A 20,942-nucleotide genomic window follows, 5' to 3' on the forward strand; every position below is an offset into this window, starting at 1 on the left:
CGCATTTTTGCTCAGAAACTCATCTACGGAATAGAAATAGAAAAATCTATTTCTGACCAGAAATTAATTTCTAGAATAGAAATGTTAACATGCGCACCCTCAGTTATGCATTCCTCTTTTTTCTCCGTGGGGGCAAAAGTTCGTTTGATGTGTTCATGTTGTCGTTTTATCATTTGGTGAGAATCTTTTTTTTGCCAATGTTATTTGGGTATGGTGTTTGGCTAACAGAAATGTGACGTGTGAGTTTAGCGCGATTTTGACATATCTGGCCAACTAAAATAAATTCAAATTCATGGACACTAGATGTGAAATTAGCACAATTCTAACGCGTTGGGTCAATTAAAATAGATTTAAATTCATGGACATTGAAATAATTACTAATCATTAATGGAATACAAGTCACTTTCATTATTGATAAAGTTGTTAGCCAACGTGGACAATTTACTTCTTAAAGAAGGCCGTTAACGATGTTTGGAGGTGCGCTGTTGTGTCAAAAGGGAGAGAGAAAAAGAAAAAGGGGAAAATTAGAAAAGGAAAAGAGAAAGCGAAAATAAAATCAAACCGCTCAAAATGATTTTATGTTGATATGCAAGTCTCAAAATGATGTTCATTTTTTAGATAATGACACAAACAGTCCTTGAACTTTGGTTCAATGTGTAATTTGATCCCGAACTTCTAATTTATTCAATGTAGTCTCTAAAATTTAGCCTAATATTCAATATGGTCTATGAACTTTTAATTTGTTCAATGTGGTCCTTAAACTTTTGGTACATGTTTAATTTAGTCCTTGAACTATATGAAAATGTAAAATATAGTCCCTAAACTTGAATTAATGGAAGGACTACATTGAACATTTTTATAAAATTTAGAAATTATATTAAACATGTATCAAAAGTTCAGGGACCATATTGAACAAATTGAAAGTTCATGGAGCATATTGAACATTAGGTTAAAGTTCAAGTACTATATTAAACAAATTAAACAATGATCAAATTGTACATTGAATCAAAATTCAAAGACTGTTTGTGATATTTTCCCTTCATTTTTTTCCTTTTATATTGTGCCAAGTTGCTAAAAGGACATTTGAACAAAAGAAAATAACACAAATGATCCCCGAACTTAATCTAATATGTCCAATATGAAATATCACCCATGAACATTTAATTTATTCAATACGGTCCCTAAATGTTGATTCAATAATAAAAAAATCTAGAGATAACATTGCACATTACGTCACGCATAAATTAAAAATTTATGAATGATATTGCATATTAAATCGAAATCTACGTACAAATTGTGTTATTTTCCCTTAATAAATAATTTGCCAAATCACAAGTGATGTTATGGATCATCACGGGGTGAGTTGGATAGGAATGCCACCGGGATCTACTCTCGACGCACGCATCGTGCAGCACTCATACTCATCATACGAAGACGATGCAGAACAGGATTCGGGATTGATAAAAGCAGCTCTCCACTTTGACCCGGAAACGAGAATCCGGTGAAGTGTCGGAGGAGGGAACAATGGCGACCCGTGCGCTCATCGGAGCTCTCAGCAAAGCCACCTTTCGGCTGCCTACCCACCGATTTCTTTCCGTCGGTCCCATTCCGAGATTTGTATGTTCGTCTACTCTGATTTTGTGACCTTCTTGTTGAAGTTTTCAAGTATGTTCGTGTGTTAACTGATACGTAGTCGGATTATTGTAATGGTTGTCGTTGCTCTTGTTTTGTTAGAATTGGGTATAGTCTTGATCGAGAAACGGAGATGATGTTTGTGAGTTTATAGGGTAAATGGGTCAGGATGGGGTGCTTTGCAAGTGTTTGATGAATGACCCAGTTCTCCAATTTGCGAATAGACGTGCAATTTTGGACCTTTTTTCATGCTGGTGTGGAACTGTTGCTGTTTCCAAATCGTAATACGTGGGTGACTGAAGATGATTGCTGTAGTTAAGCTCTTAACGGTTGTCTCTCTTTTTCCCCTGCAAACACTTGCTAAAATGTTGAAAGCATTTATCAATTTTCTCATTGGCTTTTTCTTATGGGAATAGGCTAGCACGTTGGTTATAGCCGAACACGAAGGCGGTTCTATCAAGGCGCCATCACTGAGTGCAGTCGAGGCGGCAAAGTCTCTGGACAAGGACAATTCAATTTCGATGCTGTTGGCTGGCTCGGGTCCTTCCTTACAAGAAGCAGCTGCCCATGCTGTCTCGTGTCATCCTTCGGTTTCTAAGGTGGTACCTACTTTTCTTTTGTTCTAGTTTCTCTCTTCATTGATAGCGCATACAATAAAAAGAGATAAAATGTCTGTCTTTCATGTGTCTTGCTTCTCTGAATTTTACTCGGACTGAATATGGATAAATCTATCCTTATCTTTGGCACTATCCAATGTTGGATAGGAGGCATCAAAATGCTATTCTGCAGTTATAGCCTATTTAATTATCTATACCATGTTTTCTCCATGGCAAAAAAGCTAAGAAAAATTAACTGCCTATACTGATATAACAGCAGTCTAATTCTGCATCTGTGCTTCTTACACTGCAGGACAACCTACAGATATCGACTAATTATCTGATTATTTCATGGTGATTTCTACTCTGTAGGTACTTGTTGCTGATTCAGATAAATTTATGCATCCTCTTGCAGAACCTTGGGCAAGACTGATCCAGCTGGTTCAGCAGAGAGAGAATTTCTCGCATATAGTTGCTGCCTCTGGTTCATTTGGGAAGAATATACTCCCTCGAGCTGCTGCCCTCTTAGATGTCTCTCCAGTGACTGATGTTGTAGAAATTTCAGAATCAACAAAGTTTGTTAGGTACCATGGAGTTCCTGACATATTGGAAAAAGCTTCATCTTTTGGTGTACAATTCAGGACGTTTATTTATTCCATCCTAAGAAAGCCCATTTATTGACTTAATTGTGTCAAGCTCCATACATACTGAAGATATTACTGGATTCAAATTGGTTGATGAACATAAGTTTATAAAAGCATAATATGCATCAGTTGTAGAACTATAGTGACAGCGACACGTTATTCACTCTATCACATTTTTTATTCTTTAGAGATCTAATATAATGATAAATGTGCTGGATTACTGCTGGTGTTCTGAAGCTCTAATACTGTCTTATTTTCTATCTGGCAGGCCCATTTATGCTGGAAATGCACTATGTACAGTTCGATATACTGGTGCTCACCCTTGTATGTTGACCATCAGATCCACATCATTTCAGGTGCAACCTGATTCCACAGAGACAAAGGCTCACAATGCTCCTATTTCTCAGGTTGATCTCTCAACCTTTGAGGCAGGTCTGTTTGCTTTTTCTACTGCATAGAATTAAGCTCTCTTTATTGATAGGATCTACTTAATCTTGACCAATACAGTTATACCCCAATAAAATGGACAGAAATCTTCAGTATTCTTTGTATTTCTGCATCCCCCGCTGTTGTTCACTGTACTCTGCAGTGCCGTCTTTACCTGAAGCATGCATATCATGGGAAATATAAAGACATGTGACATTTAAAAATCAGAGAAGAAAAAGTGCTTACTTCATACTCCTTTTAACAGATACAATTGGTAAATCTCAATATGTGAAACTGACATCCCAAGAGAGTGAACGCCCTGATCTTGGTAATGCACGGATTGTGGTCACCGGCGGTCGAGGACTGAAAAGTGCCGAAAACTTCAAAATGTTAGAGAAGCTAGCAGAAAAGCTTGGTGCAGCAGGTTGGTCCTTAATTTATGGTCTTCTTTTAAAGGCTAATGTTTCTTCGTAATTGCATTGCTATTTCTTCCATCCCACTATCCTGGCAGAAAGTAAAAGCCAAAAACTTTCCGTTTTCATCTATAGAAACTAGAGTTATTTTCTGCTCTCAGAATAAATTGCAATATGGCATGGCCCATAATGGTTTCCAGCCCTGCCTTTGAAGTGATGTGTTCATGGTGCGAGATATGATACTGCTCATCACTCTTACTTCTGAATAACTTGAGTTCATGTCTTTATGAGAAGGGATTGGTTACATTGATGCGTTTTTGCCTTTTCTAGTGGGTGCTACACGTGCTGCTGTTGATGCGGGGTTTGTTCCAAACGACCTCCAGGTAACATCTCTAGTCATCCTTGATAGCTTGGTTTGGTATGTGAACTTATTATCACTGCGTGGTTTTGTCCATGAAAATCCATTTGTTCTCTACCTGAGTGTTGTTTCAGCTTGTCTCTGAGACTAGGATCCCATTCTAAATCTTGATACTGTATAATGGAGCCATCCATCTTGTCTAAGTACAAATCCTAAAAGAAATTGGTGAAAGCCATGTATCAATATGAAGTGCTACACAGTGCAATGAAAAGATTGCAGGTTATTAGTTTTCTCTGCTCACTTTGCTGTTCACTACACCAAATCACGCTTGATCTAAAAGTACTTCACGCACTAATATTTAGTGTTACATTTTGCTTTTTACACGAAAATGTAAATATCAGGTTGGTCATTTTCAGCGTACCACTAAATGGTGCAGCTGTAGCCTGTAGCTGGTTGCGTAAGGGTTAGATTAATCGGGGTATGGCCTTACATTATGACTGACTTTGCTCTCAGGTTGGTCAAACTGGAAAAATTGTTGCCCCAGAATTATACCTGGCTTTTGGTGTTTCTGGAGCCATCCAACACCTTGCAGGCATGAGAGATTCCAAGGTCATAGTCGCTGTAAATAAAGATGCAGATGCTCCTATTTTTCAGGTGAAATCTCTCTCTGTCTATCTCTAGAGTACCTAATTGGCACAGAATTCAAGGATGCTGGCCTTGGATTTATTCTGAATGCATATAGTTATAAATTCTCTTGATTGAAGGATAGATATCATTTCTACCTCCGATATTTTAAAGGAATTCTTCTTCGGCATAACATTTTATTCGACAGAATTCTTGTGAATAGCTAACACTGAAAAAGTAAATCTGCTCGTTATACTAGTAGAGCTCAATATTTATACCTTGAGAAAATTAACCTGTGAAGGGAGCTTCTTGAGAAGTGACTTCTCCTCAAACATCCCATGCTTAACTGGAATGATGAACTGCAGGTTGCTGATTACGGGCTTGTCGGCAATCTTTTTGAGGTTATACCAGAGTTGCTAGAGAAGCTTCCTGAGAAGAAATAGACCATTGTAGATAGAGTAATAAAAAAAAAAATGGGATGTCATGTAAAGTTAAAATTTGGAAAAGGTCATTGGAGTAAAGTGAACTCCATCTCTCTGCAAATTATTCAGCTTCTCTGCTTTTCATTTCAGTACTATTGAAATGTTCTCTAAATGTTCTTAATGTTTTAGCATATGACGTTGGTTCACCAAAATTTGAAAAATGTCATTGTGGGAAAACATCTATTCCTCGACCCTTTCTCGTCGGTGTTTGACACAGTCCAAAATGAGTACACCGAAGCTCATATGCATTTTTTGGAACTCATAAGAGTTTCAAAGTAACTGCATACCAGTCGTCCAATACGCTACTTCAATCAATTGCTCAAATATCATCATCATCTGCATGCTAGACATCACCACCGACACCATCGCCATCAACTCTAGCACTGTTTTTGACAGCTACCGCCATCATTAATCAACTCTTGCACTCTAGCTTCTAGCAACCTGGATTTGGTGTGCTGATTGATCAATTGAACCCCTCAGTCAATTTCATTAGAAGAGAAACATACTGTGCGCACCCAAAATGAACTGTGGTTTTCGAAATTGTTACCAACACATTAAGAGAACCATCTTGATATTCTTTTGCATACATTCAATCTATCCAGAAAACTAAACGATCCATGTAATCTAATTTACCTCATGCATTATTGTGGAGGAGCTAGTGATGCGAGAACACATCTTTATCAGTCATGTGAATGGAACTAGAGAATGTCAATTGACACTGAAACGGACCAAGATACTTCTTTCAAAACAAATTATTCTTTCGCACCATATGTTTGGATTATTACGCTAGCTGTCTCTAAGAACTAGTTTATAGGTTGTGGTGGTTGTGCCGGTAGATAACATCCTCTCTATCCAATTTGACACACTATCGTTCGGAATCAAACGTTTCTCGTGTGTCATAATGATTCTGCCTTGTGAGGAGGGACAATGCATATGGTGACGACAATGGCTTCGTTGCATTTCATGCAGAATATATGCAGCTGGCATTAGGTTCACACAACACCCTTTCTTCTACCTTCCATAATTATTGAGTTTGGTGACTCATTTTAAACAAATTCATCAAATGTGTTCATCATATTATAAATTATATTACGGAGTACATTAGAATATGAGGTAGCGATTCAGCTCCCTTATCAGCTTAGCTTGTAAAGTGAGTACTTTTCATACGCTTAGACATAATTATACACCTAGACTAAGTACAATAACCCGACGACTGATCATGCAATAATCACCCGCATGCTTAAGAGCCTCCTCAAACTTTTGTGCTTTTGAAATGCGTGCCATTACTTTACTTTTTGCCTCTAGCTAGCATTTTTTGTGTTAATTTGGGGATTCAGATGAATTCGTAAGGTTAGAGTTGGTTTCCATCTAGAAAATACAAGAACATGGTAATGCCTCCTTATCCAATATCTGCAGCTTATCATCACTTTGACATCTTTGTTAAAACATAAAATACTGTACAAGACTACTTCACATTCAAGAAAATCCCTGTATAACCGTTTACATGGTTTGCGCAAGTGTCATTGCTGAAGTAAGAATGGCATCAGTATACTAGTATAGGCCTATTTGCATGAGGGTTCTTCTCCCAACCGATGGTGGATTGAGAGGGTTGGTGGTAGCAGTCGCCCCTCGATCGCTAGATGTTCACTAAAATATACCTTACCTTTTTAGTAAGGAAAAGGTAAGCATGGTTTCTCATCATGCCCTCTTATAACCCTAATCTTGCATACGCCACTGCTCTAATTTTCTAACAAACCTCCAATATCATAATTATTTGCTGTACGTAGATAGGTCCGGTTTAGCTTTTATTCCAGATGAAAGTTCGTAAATCCACAATGCTTTAGGGTCATTAGAAAAGTCCTACAAACATATATGCTGCTAAGTTCTAACCGCAGCTAACAACAAAGGAGGTTGAATTTGCTAAGAATAATGAGGAAAACGAGGGTGAAGAAGTCAAAGCCCACAAGGTCCCGAGGGACGAGAAGAATTCAAAAGATTTGTTGAAGAAAAGAAATTTAGTGACAAGAAATTTCATTCAGAAGATAACTAGGGTAAGCAACCTCTTGGGTGGTTATGTGACAATGACAGAATTTGGTATATACCTCTCAAACAACTGAAACAAAGACTTTTTAGTACCACTTGCGCTTTCAGCAGGAAATGAAAACCTAGGATGTGATTCGAGATGAGATTGTTACTAGATAAAGTGACGAACTTCATCGAAGACCCGGCAATTATACCGAGGATTAATGATAGCCAACAAGACTTTCCAGCAAATGCTTGACAATATCCGTCTACTTTTCTGAAGTAAAGTGAATGAGGGGACCATTTAGATAGGATTTGCATTACTTGTTTAGGTATACAGCAATGCCGGCCGAAATATGCATTAATTAATTCCCTTTTGCTTGCTTTGACATATAGAGTGCAAAACCTAATGGTGTCACTGTATGGGTGCATCAAATCGGTCCCTCTTAGCTTGTGCATGCATAATGACATCAAAAAGAAGGATGTGTTCAATGCATCTTGAAAGGAATAAGAAGCTAATGACCAGTATAACTCAGCATAATCCATATACAAGAAGTGCTATTGAACCACATGGTAGTTTATCATTTACAGCTATTTATGAATTTGTGATAGCATATCATCAATCTCGGTACTTCACCATCATGGACAACGGAACCAAGCAAAGACCTCTTTTCTTCAGCTCCGAAAAATTACTGCTGCCTCTTCCAACAAAGCCTAAATCAATACTAATCTCATCTCTTTGGCCTGAAGTAGTTGCATCATCCTGTCAAACGGAAGGATTAGAACCTGTGTGTGTTACGTGAGTAGGAGCAATTAAATCATTTTCTCCATCAAGAAACTATGAAAGCATAACAATGGAAAAAGCTGCGTGACTTACCTTAGATAACTTATCTTCTTTCTGTCCTGGGTAGGATTCCATCGTCTTTTGGGTGCCACAAACCTAGACAATTGTTAATAAAACCCATACACCAGTGAGAAGGTATCCCTTCCATCATGACCATGTGAACGAAGTTCGGCGAGCGACAAAAATGAAATTTAGTTAATAAGGATCATCTAACCTTAGGACTATTGACAGGAGAACTAGCTGTATCCTCTAGAGCATCATCGATCAGTCCTTTTCTCATTTTCTTAAAGCTCAATCTCTTACAGCTTCCGGCCTGATCGATCTTGACAGACTTCTTCACGACCGATGTGGCAGCGTCGGAGACTACCGAAGAACTACCATCATAACCCGTAGAGGAGTCATTCTTTTCCTGGCCATTCATCAAGAAATCCACAAAGTAAGGTGTCCAACTACTCTCTTGACCAGAGTCGCTGCTTGATCTCTCGTTGCATGAAAAGTTTTCGCTCTGATAGTTCTTGGAGTCGCCCATTTGTGAAGAAGGGAGGAAGGAACAAAGCGGAAGGAAAGTTGAAGCTGAAGCTCCGCGAATAATGTTGGCATGAATTTTAAGTAGACAAACAAAGCACCTATAAATTAAAGAAAAATTATAGAAAATTCAGAATATGATTTAAGCTTTGGAATATTGGAGTGGACCCCATTGGGGGGTTGTGTCAACTTAGAGAGAGAGAGAGAGAGAGAGAGAGAGGTTTTGACCTAACCAGTTATCTGATTTCATAGAATATATGGACACATCAACAAGATTTTCTAGGCTTTATAGGCGGAATTACCTTCTCACTGAACTGTGTCAAGAGTATTATTTAGTTTTCTTGGGCGATTGGAGTAGGACTTGTTCTTGGTCTCAAGTCTCTCCACATCATCGATAGCTATAGAAGACTTTTCGGTATTTAATACTTTAACGTCACTATAAGCAGCTTAGTTTATTACCATGAAAAAGTTCTGCAATCAAATCTGGTGTCATAATACCACAGGTACAACAAACGATGAGAGTGACTTTTTCCTCTCTGATCATTAAGTTTCGTTCAATGTAACTCAAAGCATTATGAACAGCAACAAGATGTGACCCTCAGATCATATAGCAGGACCACTTCATATGTTTTAAATATATAGATCAACCTAATTATTGAGGATCCAGCAAATCTTAATCTTGTTTTATCCTTTAAAACATTTCAACATATACTAAAACATGCGCCGTGTCTATATCCATCAGCACACATCCATCAGCAGATGAAATAATTAATGTAATGAAGCTGTTGGGACATTTTTTATTAGAAAAGATAGAGGCTATGATGTTGGCCTTTTCTCGCCTTTGTTGTTCAAATGGCTTAGAAAAACTAATGAGCTTCTTATTACAAGTTTCCAAGTGAAGATTGCAAAAACATTTTACAAAAATAAAAGCAGCTTGTATGACGTTTGAATTAACTTTACACCTCATCAGATGCCATATTATTAATTATAAGTCCACTTGGATTATAGAAACACCTAGTCGATGTAAAACTGGTTAAGTTATTATACTAGATGGGGAAAGGCATGATCGTTGTTTGAGCAGTTGATTTTGAAAGCATAAATATGAAAGATACTGTTAAATATCTTATTAGAAAAACCAGGTGAGAGAAGGGGGACTTTGAGAATAATATTTTTCTTATTTCAACTATTTCTCTGCTTGCCTCATTTCGAAACGGCAAAACTGGAGAAATAATCAAGCTTGAGTATCTGGCCTTGGCCCAAATCAATCTCAACAACAAAATAACTCGTTTGCAGCTTAGAACCAAAAATGCAGGATATCAACAAGTATATGAACATAGAATAGATTTAATCAAGATTGTTTACAAAGTTCACGAAAAAAAAAAAAAAAAAGGAAAAAGTCTTCCATGTGAAGCACAAAGGATCCAACAGTGTCCCTGTTGAGGAAATTCAGTGAATAGGACAATCGGTGAGGGGTCATATCCGTCCAATCGTCCCCCCATCGCTTCTCTTTTGCCTTCTTCCACACAGACATTTGAACTGTCATCTTTTGTAGTTTTGTAACTCAGTCTTCCACGTTTCTCAGCTACTTCCTCTGAGCCATTTTTTGCTCAACACCCCATCCCCAAACTCCTATTTTGAACTAAAATACAAAGCACGGAATCATTCTAAATCTAATTATTCATTATTAACCTCATATTGCTTTATGCATTTTTTAGATTGAACTGGTTTAAATACTTTGTTATATGTCAATTATCAACTACCTTAAAGCCATGCTCAATATTGATTCCACATATTGTATCAAGTTGTTCCAGTTAAGATTAAAACGAATAGTGTGTTCTGCATAGCTTTTAGACATTTTTCTATGGTGCTCTCGAAAGATGAAGAAGGTTGTTTAACAAGCATGTCATGAGCATGTAATCATCATTTCGGGTTTGGAAAAGGATTGTCTTCTCAAATCAATAATGATAGGAAAAGAAAGAAAAAAACATGTATGATTATTGAAAATCGCCCTTAAAGGTGAGGCAAGAGTCTTCTGTTTTTGAGGGATCACATGACAAGGATGGAAATTGAATGATTGTGTGAGGAAAATATTTGTCAGAACATAGTGGGTCCAATCTAACAGTGATTCATTGAAAGATTGCTCCAAAACACATAGGTGATATGTATTCTGCATCATGTATTCCAAATGAGAATATTGGTCTTGGTTAGAGAAATGCTTCTTTCAAGAATCATCAATCATCTTCTTATTGTCAAAACAAGAACCCACTTTGAATGCCTCTAGAGCAGGGACTTTGTGCCGCATCGTTGGAGCGTGCACAAATAGTACTGCTTACATCCCTGGTTTCACAGAGGTGGTGGCCATCTAAAACTCTACCTTCGGTGTGTTTGGATCGTTATATGCGCACGGTCTCTGTCGCTAGAGCAACGAGTCGTCTCTTTTCCTTTTCGAATCTTGTGTTCAGTTTCATAGAAACCAATAATAATAAAAATAAAGCACCATCTCATTATCAAAAGGCAATGAGAGAGCACATCAATGAAATGGCCACATGAACGCTAACCACGTGTGCCCTACAGATTTCTTTCACATGCCAGAACATGTGAAGCTTTGCACTTGCGGACAATGACTTCATCACAAAAGGCTTCAATTTTCAACCCTTCAACTTTTGAAGGAGAAAGTAATTGAGGCCATTCAGCTCAACTAACCCTGTTTATTTCATTTTATATTCTCCGATCTTGCAAGAAATTATTCTAAATCCAGCCCAATGGAGCTGAAGATGTAACTACAAATTTCAAACTAATGTTGCCAAGAGGGAGGCAACAAGGTAACAGTCTCAGCTATGCTTGGATGGCTTTAAAGCAAAGCAAAGAAAAGTTTTGGCGCACAGAAAGAGTGCAGAAATGTTTTAATAAAAGCCATCTAGCCCAACATAGGACTAACATTATTGTATAAGTTCAATTCACATGTACCCATGTTGGCTATGCAAAACAATTACTGATTGGAAAGACCTGTCATACATCAAGAACCAAAAGTTGGTCCCCTGTTTGGAAGGATCAAAAAGCCTAGTACATACCTTCGCTTTCATGCCTATCAGTCTGACATTTTAATTTTCATCAGTAGTGAATACAACAAAGCTGATATCTAAGGCACCGCGAAGTGATCTTGCTGCTTCTTAAGTGTAAGCAAATGAAGATGTTAAGATCTTTCTAATGTTCAGGTCTTTCATATGCAATACATGGCCAAAGGTCCAGAGAAAAGGTAGGCTTACATTGAGCTGGGCCTAAATAGTTGCGCGCTGCTTCTGGTCCTCTTGGTCCGTTTACTGCATATATATTGAAGTCATGGCAAAAGGAAGGTGTCACTCATTAGCCCTATCTTGGTTTTTTCTGCATATTTATAGCGGTACTGAGAATTGTATTTGGAAGCACGGTTTTGAATCGAGATCCTACTTGTTTTTTTTTTCTTATGAAGGAAGATTCGACCTTGTGTCCGATTGGCACGGTGAAGTAACTGACCTGTATGTTTAAGTGACACCCATAACAGGTTTTTCCTGTAAGATACAGGACATACACGTCGAATCTGCTGAAGATTGATTCCTTGGATCATAAAAAATGTGCCTTGAGATGCTACTTATTTTACATTTCTTATCTGGTAACGACTAAAACTGACCTCATGAAAGTCACTATTCATCAGCAGTTTCTAGGGCACAATTTTCAGGGGCAAATCGGATCACGCCTTGATTAAGATCATACACGACCCTCATATCCTGCTGCTGAAATGCCCCAACTATAGTCTTCGTATACGATGCTAATGCCACGCACAAGAATCCCCCGCTTTCATAGATGAAATACATATATGCTGGCTCAACAACATAATCGGCCCCCCAAAAGTGGAATGTCATCGAGGTATAAGCACGGAACTTGGGGTTGTACTCATAGCAAAACCTCAATTCTCGGGACTTGTTGTAGACCCTTTTGACACCAAAGGAGAAAAAATGTTCGTCAAATTCATGCAAGATGGGATCATAAGCGTCCTCTTGCAAAAAAGTGACCATGGCACCACTGTCTATGACACATCCGCCGCTTCCGTCGCTCTTCACGTCAAATTTTCCAGGAGGAAACCCGAGTCTCCGTTCTCCCACGCTGATATCCATCAAATCCAAATAATAATTCCAGGATATATTCTGCTGAGATAGAGGGGTCGATTTAATGTCTCTCCGCGGTGGCAACGTGGTGTCCTACCCGAACCTTAGAACACTAGTAGCTGTCATTTCGCAGTAAGTGTAAACCAAGCAATAAGAGAAAACCTTCCTGATTTGATCAGATAGTTGAGACACTAGAGACTCCGGGGCTCAGCTCAAGCCCATGATTCCCGAAATATTACGGTTCTCAAATGTGAAGCCTCTGTTATCCGACGAGCACCCGAATATGACTCCCGGGAGGGTCAAAACGCGCCCTATGCCATAAGGAAAAGTGAACGTCTCCGAGGAGATCACGCCCTTAGTGCTGGCCCCACCGCCGTACTCATACCAATAGACGCATTGCCCCTGTATGCACTGGAAGCGTGAACGGCAAAGCCAGTGATCGCAGGGGAGTTTCTGGAAGGAACTGGACGAGTCCGGGGTGTAGATGGGGATTTTTTGGTGGAAGCAATTTTTGCAAGACTGGCATTGTGTCCAAGTGAGGCCACTTCCGGTGTCCATCAGCATGAGTGGTGGCTGGGGTTCCGAGCTGAAGCTCCACGGCATAAAAGTGGCTGTCCTTGAGGGGGAGTGTGGTCGTGAGCTATTTTAGCCTATTAGTTAGGCATTTTTATTGTATAGATTTCTTCCTAGTATAGAATCCTTCCTATTGTATATCTCCTAATTAGGGTTGTCATATGTCCTATATATACATTATAAATGTACAGAAAACATATTCATTGAATAGAAAAAGGAGAGTCTTTTTCTACAGGACTTTGAGGTTGATGTTATTTAGGTCTTCAGTGGAGCTTTTGTTTGAGAGCGCATTTATGTAGTGAGCTCTAGAGACGGAGAGTTCGACTGCCATGTCGAGTTTTTCTTCCCAGGTGAGGTTGCCTGGGTACAGAGGCGACTTTGGAGAGAACCTGAGCTTCAGGCTGAACCCTCTGCGTGTCAAATGAGCATAAAAGAGCAAGTTTTGGAAGATGAGGAAATGAAAGAGGAGATGGAGTAACCCACCCATCGGTGGCCGCGTTGGTTTGCGCTCAATTTCTTTCAGGAGAGGTCTTGAGTTCAAACTCGCCCATCGGTGATTTAAGTGGGAGGTCGTGGCGGTGGAATTCTACGCTCGCTCCCCTCGAGGACTAGTCGGGCATCACCGCTGGTTTGAGCCTAGCTCGCCGGCCGCGCGGACACCTCGGTTATAAAAAAAAAAAAAAAAAGAGGAGATGGAGTAATGACAAGACTTTGGCCATTGTTTCAGGAACGACAATAAACTTGCTGAGGCATCCTGACCACTCAAGACATTTATAGGCAAGGCCTTTTCAAACTCCAACTCAGATGTCACAGCATAATCAAGTTAGAATTCATATCTTGAATCAAAACCAGGACTTGGGACACATTCTGAGAAACAGGTTGTGTGGTTGTTTGAGCACTGTCAAGAGTGAGCCTCATCAAGTGGAAAAATGTTTTTGCCAAGAATAGAAAACTACACCATCATAATAACTCTGGCTTTAAGACTGTTCAAAACAGATTTTCGATTTCAAGGGAGCGATTTCTGCATAACTATGATTAGATATTCTCTTCATTAGTTGTATTAATAGCATAATCAAGTTAGAATTCATATCTTGAATCAAAACCAGGACTTCGGACACATTCTCGGAAACAGGTTGTGTGGTTGTTTGAGCACTGTCAAGAGTGTGATGAGTGTGAGCCTCATCTAGTGAAAAAATGTTTTTGCCAAGAATAGAAAACTACACCATCATAATAACTCTGGCTTTAAGACTGTTCAAAACAGATTTTCGATTTCAGGGGAGCGATTTCTGCATAACTATGATTAGATATTCTCTTCATTAGTTGTATTAATGTGGGGGTTTATTACTCTAAAGGAGGTCATTCCACGTCTTGAAGTCTCTGATTGGTGTAATAAAGCATTGAGTTTGACTAAAGCATAACAGCAAAATATATCCTCTTGCTAGGAAGAGCTTAAAAACTTCCAAGAAATGCATCAGTGAGTAGTAAAACGTTGTCTTTCTTCGCAGATGCCATCGTATGCGAAGCTTTGCACTTGCAGACAAATGACTCGGCAAAAGCAGCTTCGATTTCTCAACCCTTCAACTATTAAACTTATTTTGTTCTTTCAAGAAGTGACTTTCATCTGAAATGGTATTAAACTGCATTCTTGTAGTGCTGTAAAAGAAAGAAAATCTCCAGAGAGAAGATTGTAGCATAGCAACATATTTCATTGCAGTGATATGCCACCTGATAACACTGGAAGAAGCAGCACAGAAGTTCCTCGTTGCTGTTTTATGAATTAACAAAAACAATTGGACAAACTCGTACTTCAAGTATAATATTCTGGCCAAAATAAGGGCAACAGAGTTAAGTGTGAGCTCTCAATGAGTAATATAGTCCAGGAACTTTGTCTAATATGGTCTCTGAACTTTAGCCCAATGTGCAATATGATTCATGAACTTTCAATTTGTTCAATGTGATCCCTGAACTTTTGATATATGTTCAACTCAGTTCCTGAATTATATTAAATTATTCAATATTGTCCTTTCAATAATTCAAGTTTGGGACTACATTGAACATTTTAATATAATTTAAGGACTAAGTTGAATATTTACCAAAAGTTCAGGGATCATATTAAACAAATAAAAAGTTTAGGGACTACGTTGCATATTGGGCTACAGTTCATGAACCATATTAAATAATTTAAAAGTTCAGGAACCACATTACATATTGAATTAAAGTTCAAAGATTATTTGTGTCATTTTTTCTTAATTGTATGGGCCTTTTTTTTTCTGCCAAGTATTCCAGAAGTGTACTTTTGGTGCACATGAAAGAGTGCAGAAATCTCCTGTTTTGTTGAAAGCCTGAAGAAGATGCAGGATAAGGTTCTCTCATCCATCTTATCAATCTGCATCTCCATTTAATTTAGTTATTTGACAATTCCAGGATTTAGAGCATATACTGTTGTTTATTTTTGTTGCTTGGAGTTATTTTATTGGGAGTGAATAGGTTTGCCTATAAATATAGGTTGAGAAAAGAATTTTGCAAGTATGGTTGTTTGATTATTGAATATTGCCTATTTGGCGTTTCTTCTTCCCAACTGGATTGGTGTTTCTTTCTACTTCCCCTCTCTCTCTCATTTATTTCCTTCTCTATTTTGTTATATGAGGCTCTTAGAAAAAAAATTTCCTAAAAATAATCAATTGTATTGCTTGAAATAATTATTTAATAAAAATATTTAATTTTCAATAAAATTTATGTTTAAAAAATTTTGTGAACGATAAAAAAATTTCGTTTATTCGTTTTTATAAATGATATAAGTGATTTTATTTAGGAAATATATTTTCACCTGAGTTTCGTTCCCTTTTATGTTTCTAAGCCTATCTTGACACACGAGTTTGTGCATCGTCAATCGGTATAGGAGCCTCGTTTGGCGAGTGTCCTACCACTAGGAGGCAATTTTGGATCACAAGCCAAACCTAGAGTATTAATTTTGGTTGCAAAATCAATGTTGGTGCTAATTGAAAAGGGCAACATGCTAATTCACTCCAGCAGCATGCGAAAGCTGGAGTACTCAATAACTTAAATATTTTCAAAAATATTTCAAGATTGGATCAATGTTGCATTGTCCTAGACTTAAAAGTTGGTGCTAATTGCTCCTTAACATCTACTATAAATATGATCACCTCTAGGGGTGATTGGTTCCCGGTTCCCAATTTTGAGAACCGGGGACCGGACCGATTGGACCTAGGATTGGGAACCGAACTACACCGATGGTCCGGTCCAATGGAACCGGTCACTTTTTTATTTTATTTTTCCCACCATAACAAAAGAGGATGACAAATCTTAACATATTAACAAAAGTGACATGAGTGAAAAGTTATCGTGTTGCGACAATAAGGGGAAAGCGTTATACGTGAGTTGAGTTCACATTTTACTATTTTTTTGAAGAAATAAAAAAAAAGTATATATTATCGCTCCAGTTCCCCATTTGAACCGGGAATCGGACCACCTGGACACCGATTCCACTTTTAGGAATCGGGAACCGAACCAACACTCCTGATAACAAGACCAAATTGGCCAGTCCAGGCGATTCGTTTTGCATACCCCTAATCACCTCACAGTTTAGGCCAAATGATTACCTTTCTTAGTCGAGAAGTGGCAAATCACTCGAGCAAAAGAACGAGTCGCTTCAACTCAATGTCAAATTTATAGAAACTGATAACTCATCACTCTTCAAATTCCACAAAAGAACATCCTTCATCGGCGGCATAAAAGTTTATATCTAGAATATATTGTGGAATTCTAATCCTCTAATTAATGTCGGCTTAAGATCACATTTTATCACAAGGTGGGAAAATTGTCCAAAAAGTCCTAAACCTTTTGCACTTTAACCAATTTAGTCCTAAACTTTTCAATTTGTCAATTGAGTTTTAAACCTTTTGACAGTTTGACAATTGACTCCATCTAGCTAATTTTGGTGGGAAATCGTTATGTGAACGCTGGTCGTCTTACGTGACACCGCAGATGCTAATATCATTAATTTTTTGTAATTTTAAATTTTTTTTGTATTTTGTATTTTTATTTTCCTTTTTTTTCTTTGCTTTTTTTTTTTGTGCCGACGAGGGTTTTTGGCGACCCTCGCCAACTGCAAAGCCCTCGCCTAGACTAGGTGAGGGTTCCTCGGCCGCTGCAAGCGACACCATGAAGGCCCTAGGGGAGGCCATTGAAGCCTCACCCGTGGCTGGTGAGGCAACAATGGCCCTAGGCAAAGCCTTTGATGCGCAAAAAAAAAAGGCAAAGAAAAAAAGGAAAATAAAAATTTTAAAATTTTAAAAAGGTACAAAAAGTGTCCACGGCAGCGCCAACGGTATCATGTGTGACGACCGGCGTCAACGTTAGCGATTTCCAATCAAAATTGGCCGAATAAACTCAATTGGCAAATTGTTAAAAGGTTTATAACTCAATTGTCAAAATTGAAAGGTTTATGACTGAATTAACTAAGGTGCAATAAGTTTAATACTTTTTGGACAATTTTCCCGTGGCAAGTAATAAGTTGTGCCGAGTTACCGAGAGAAAATAACAAATAAGAAGCCAGGATTTGATCCTTAATTTGATGTTAATACCATGTTACTGAGTTGATGGATGATACAATTAATTAATTAAGAAGCTCATGCGCACAATATAAGATATCTTATCTTTGTATATACAAAGTTTAACATTTGCGTCTATATCAAGCAGGTGCTGACCAATCGGATGACGCGATGAATGCTTTTAAGACCATATGATATATATAGTTATTCCTTTTTGTAAGATAATATATGTTTATTTTTTTGAATAATAAGACAAAAATGTATAGTTAGCTTACTGATGATCGAATCTATGGAGTTTGGAATATGCCAGCGAAGGTGCTGAGGAGGCGTGCTTCACCAAGTTCGAATCGAGTTGACAACCAGAGAATGTGAGTTTTCTGTTTGGAGCCGAATCAATTTTAATTTACGCCAGATTACATTTGAAATTAAGTCAATTAGTCAACGATGAAATGACTAATTAGGGATTAGGTGGTAACCACCCTTCGTGGGATAGCCCAAGTCAAACGTGTGTCATGTTCCCTTGTAAGTTGCACCCAATCTCGTTTTTCTTGTCTGAATGAATGGAGGCCAATGGGGTCCCAATGTAAGAACCAAAGTCTTTTGAATTAAGTTTAGACTTCATTACACTAGCATTTGGAACATGTTTGTTGCATAATGGTTGGTCATGTTGCAATCTCGACATTCTTGTCCCACGTCGAGTCTCGTGGTTTAAATTCCGATATACAGTTTGACGCTTTCTCGGTTTTTATCCTTTAGGGTTCGTGGGAATCTTGATTTGATGTGGCGATACCCTCGAAGATGTGGCGTGATCTTAAGAGCAAGACAGTAGATGGGTACACCATGAGAGCTGGCGGATCTGCATCATTACTTAAATGCAATTACAAGCAATGATGATATCTATCACTTAAGTTTTAAATTGTTAAAAATCCACGATCTTGAGAAGGCCATGTCATTGAAACGCGAATTCCTCACGTTTCCTCGCAATACCAATACATGTACCTTTTTTTTGGTCCCTACCAATACATGTACTTATTATCTTCTTAGCAATATATTTCTAAATAATAATTTAAATTCGATAAAAAGTCACAAAAAAATTGATTAAGCAAATAGCGGAATTTTAAGCATGAACATTAAATATATTTAATAGACAAGCAATCACTTTAATATTATTTTTTTTTTGTAATACATATAAATTTTGTTTTAATATAATTTTTTCAAATGGTAGTATCTGGTTAGGTAAATAATAGGAAATTAATAGAATGAAGTGTGTGTGACAGAGAACAATAAAGATGATAGAACATGAACAAAAAATCATCCATGAGGTCATATCGCTCTTTCACTATTTCCACACCATTCACTTTAGGGTTAACACTACGAAAAACTTCAAATTGGTATACTTGTAATAAATTTATCCTAAACTAATTTTTTGACCACCAAAAATCCCAAACTGGTACATCTGTAATAATTTTACCCTTTGTTAGTTTCCGTTAAATTTTACCGTTAAATTTCTGAGTTGGATGACATTTGTCAGTTGACAGGTGTACCGGTTTGGGGTTTTACCCTCCGTTTATCAAAGGTGTACCAATTTGTGATTTTTTCTAGGTATTAATCCAATTTAATTAAGGGTAAATTTATCACAAATGTACATGTTTGGGGTTTTCAGTGGTCAAAAAATTATTTTGGGATAAAATTATCATGAGTATACCAATTTTGGGATTTTTTATGATAAAAAAATAAATTTGAGTTAAATTTGTTACATGTGTAACAGTTTAGGCTTTTTGTGGTGTTAACCCTTCACTTTAATATATAAAATTAAAATTATATAAAAATTGGACATGTAAAGTGACTTTGAATATTTTTCAAAATTTTCTAAAACCTGAACTTTTTTTCAAATGTAACAAAAAAAAAATACTAAGAATCGACAAATAGACTCTGCGTTGATGAAATACCCTAAGTTAACATAAGTTGAAGCCTTAAATAACATTTATTCGATTCCCGATGTATTTTTTTATTAATGCAACGGTTCTATTATTACCAGGAAAAGACATTGATTCGACATTAATGGATGAAAATGCGAATCTATAGGTTCCACATCATCATTAGGTTTCTCTTTTCAAAGCAGCATATCCGATTATTCTATTGACTCTCCACTGCGAATTTTCAATTTCCGTAAGCGCTGAAAAATCCTCTGGTCAACCTTGCAACAATTGTTGAACAAGGAACTTAGCAACAATCAAAGAGAGAATATAGATTCTAGAGGTATAATTTGTCCTATTAACAAGTGCTACGAGCTTGTGAAGAAGATTGTCCCGTTAATCTGATTTTGTTAATGAGCACTCCCACGACATTGATTAACAATACTTCCTTTCAATGTATTGATCGTGCTATCAAGAGAGAAACAATGTTTATTACTAAAGAAAATAATGTTTTGAAAAAAATGACAAAATTTCGTTAGTTGGATGTTAGCAATGCACCTAAGACATTCATTAATAAAATATTTATTCTGATCGAATTGCTCAACTAATTTGGCAATTTCCATTTCCAGCGCATAGCGCTTTGTCACTATCCAATCTCAGCCTATGGCCGATATGTTCAAGTATCTATTCATCGTACGTGTCAGCAATCTTAATGTATAAATGAGCTTTCTTTTCGAACAATTAACCTCAAAAGAAGCATGAACAAAAATATACTTTTACTAGACATTACCAACAATTTTTTTTAAGGAGGACCAGACCATCTCAACGACTTTGCATGTCCATCGAGCTTGTATATTTGTCAAATAAATTGACTAACACGCAACTCGATTTTATTAGCAAAAAGAATAACATATATATCTTTTCTTCATTTTTTTCTTTTCTCGAGATCAAAAATTGAATCCTAAGCGGACAGGTCCAATGCCATCCATCCAAGATTGTCACTGGGACCGACCATCCAAATTAGATACTCAGGCAATTCATGAGTATACTAATTTGAGGAAATAACAACATAAGAATTCGAAAAATTTTCTTCGGGAGAGCGACGTGGCATCACCTCATTGGCAAGTTGGACACAATCGATGAGAGATACAGCGTAGGGCAGCTAAAACCAAGT

General features: G+C 37.5%; 3 protein-coding genes across 3 annotated transcripts; 1 reads left to right on the forward strand and 2 right to left on the reverse strand.

The window, feature by feature from the left end:
• Nucleotides 1–1,355: 1,355 nt before the first annotated feature.
• On the forward strand, nt 1,356–5,327 carry LOC115674999 (electron transfer flavoprotein subunit alpha, mitochondrial). The gene is made up of 8 exons (XM_030597560.2): nt 1,356–1,617; nt 2,049–2,231; nt 2,601–2,812; nt 3,141–3,304; nt 3,564–3,722; nt 4,042–4,094; nt 4,583–4,723; nt 5,059–5,327. Exons 1-8 carry the CDS (start codon nt 1,525–1,527, stop codon nt 5,134–5,136), a joined length of 1,083 nt encoding a protein of 360 aa, XP_030453420.1. The 5' UTR covers nt 1,356–1,524; the 3' UTR covers nt 5,137–5,327.
• A 2,368-nt stretch (nt 5,328–7,695) lies between these two features.
• Nucleotides 7,696–8,792, reverse strand: LOC115675000 (vascular-related unknown protein 4-like). Its single transcript, XM_030597561.2, has 3 exons — nt 8,256–8,792; nt 8,075–8,137; nt 7,696–7,960 (listed from the first exon to the last, which is right to left on the reverse strand). The coding sequence occupies exons 1-3, from the start codon at nt 8,568–8,570 to the stop codon at nt 7,817–7,819; spliced, it is 522 nt and encodes a 173-aa protein (XP_030453421.1). The 5' UTR covers nt 8,571–8,792; the 3' UTR covers nt 7,696–7,816.
• A 3,454-nt stretch (nt 8,793–12,246) lies between these two features.
• Nucleotides 12,247–13,266, reverse strand: LOC115675163 (aspartic proteinase nepenthesin-1-like). The gene is made up of 3 exons (XM_030597769.1): nt 12,948–13,266; nt 12,812–12,827; nt 12,247–12,706 (listed from the first exon to the last, which is right to left on the reverse strand). Exons 1-3 carry the CDS (start codon nt 13,264–13,266, stop codon nt 12,247–12,249), a joined length of 795 nt encoding a protein of 264 aa, XP_030453629.1.
• Between the last annotated feature and the right edge of the window lie 7,676 nt (nt 13,267–20,942).

Source organism: Syzygium oleosum, unplaced genomic scaffold, assembly GCF_021117445.2.
Source record: "Syzygium oleosum isolate NSW1041296 unplaced genomic scaffold, Sole_v2.1 Sole_v2.13, whole genome shotgun sequence".
NCBI lineage: Eukaryota > Viridiplantae > Streptophyta > Magnoliopsida > Myrtales > Myrtaceae > Syzygium > Syzygium oleosum.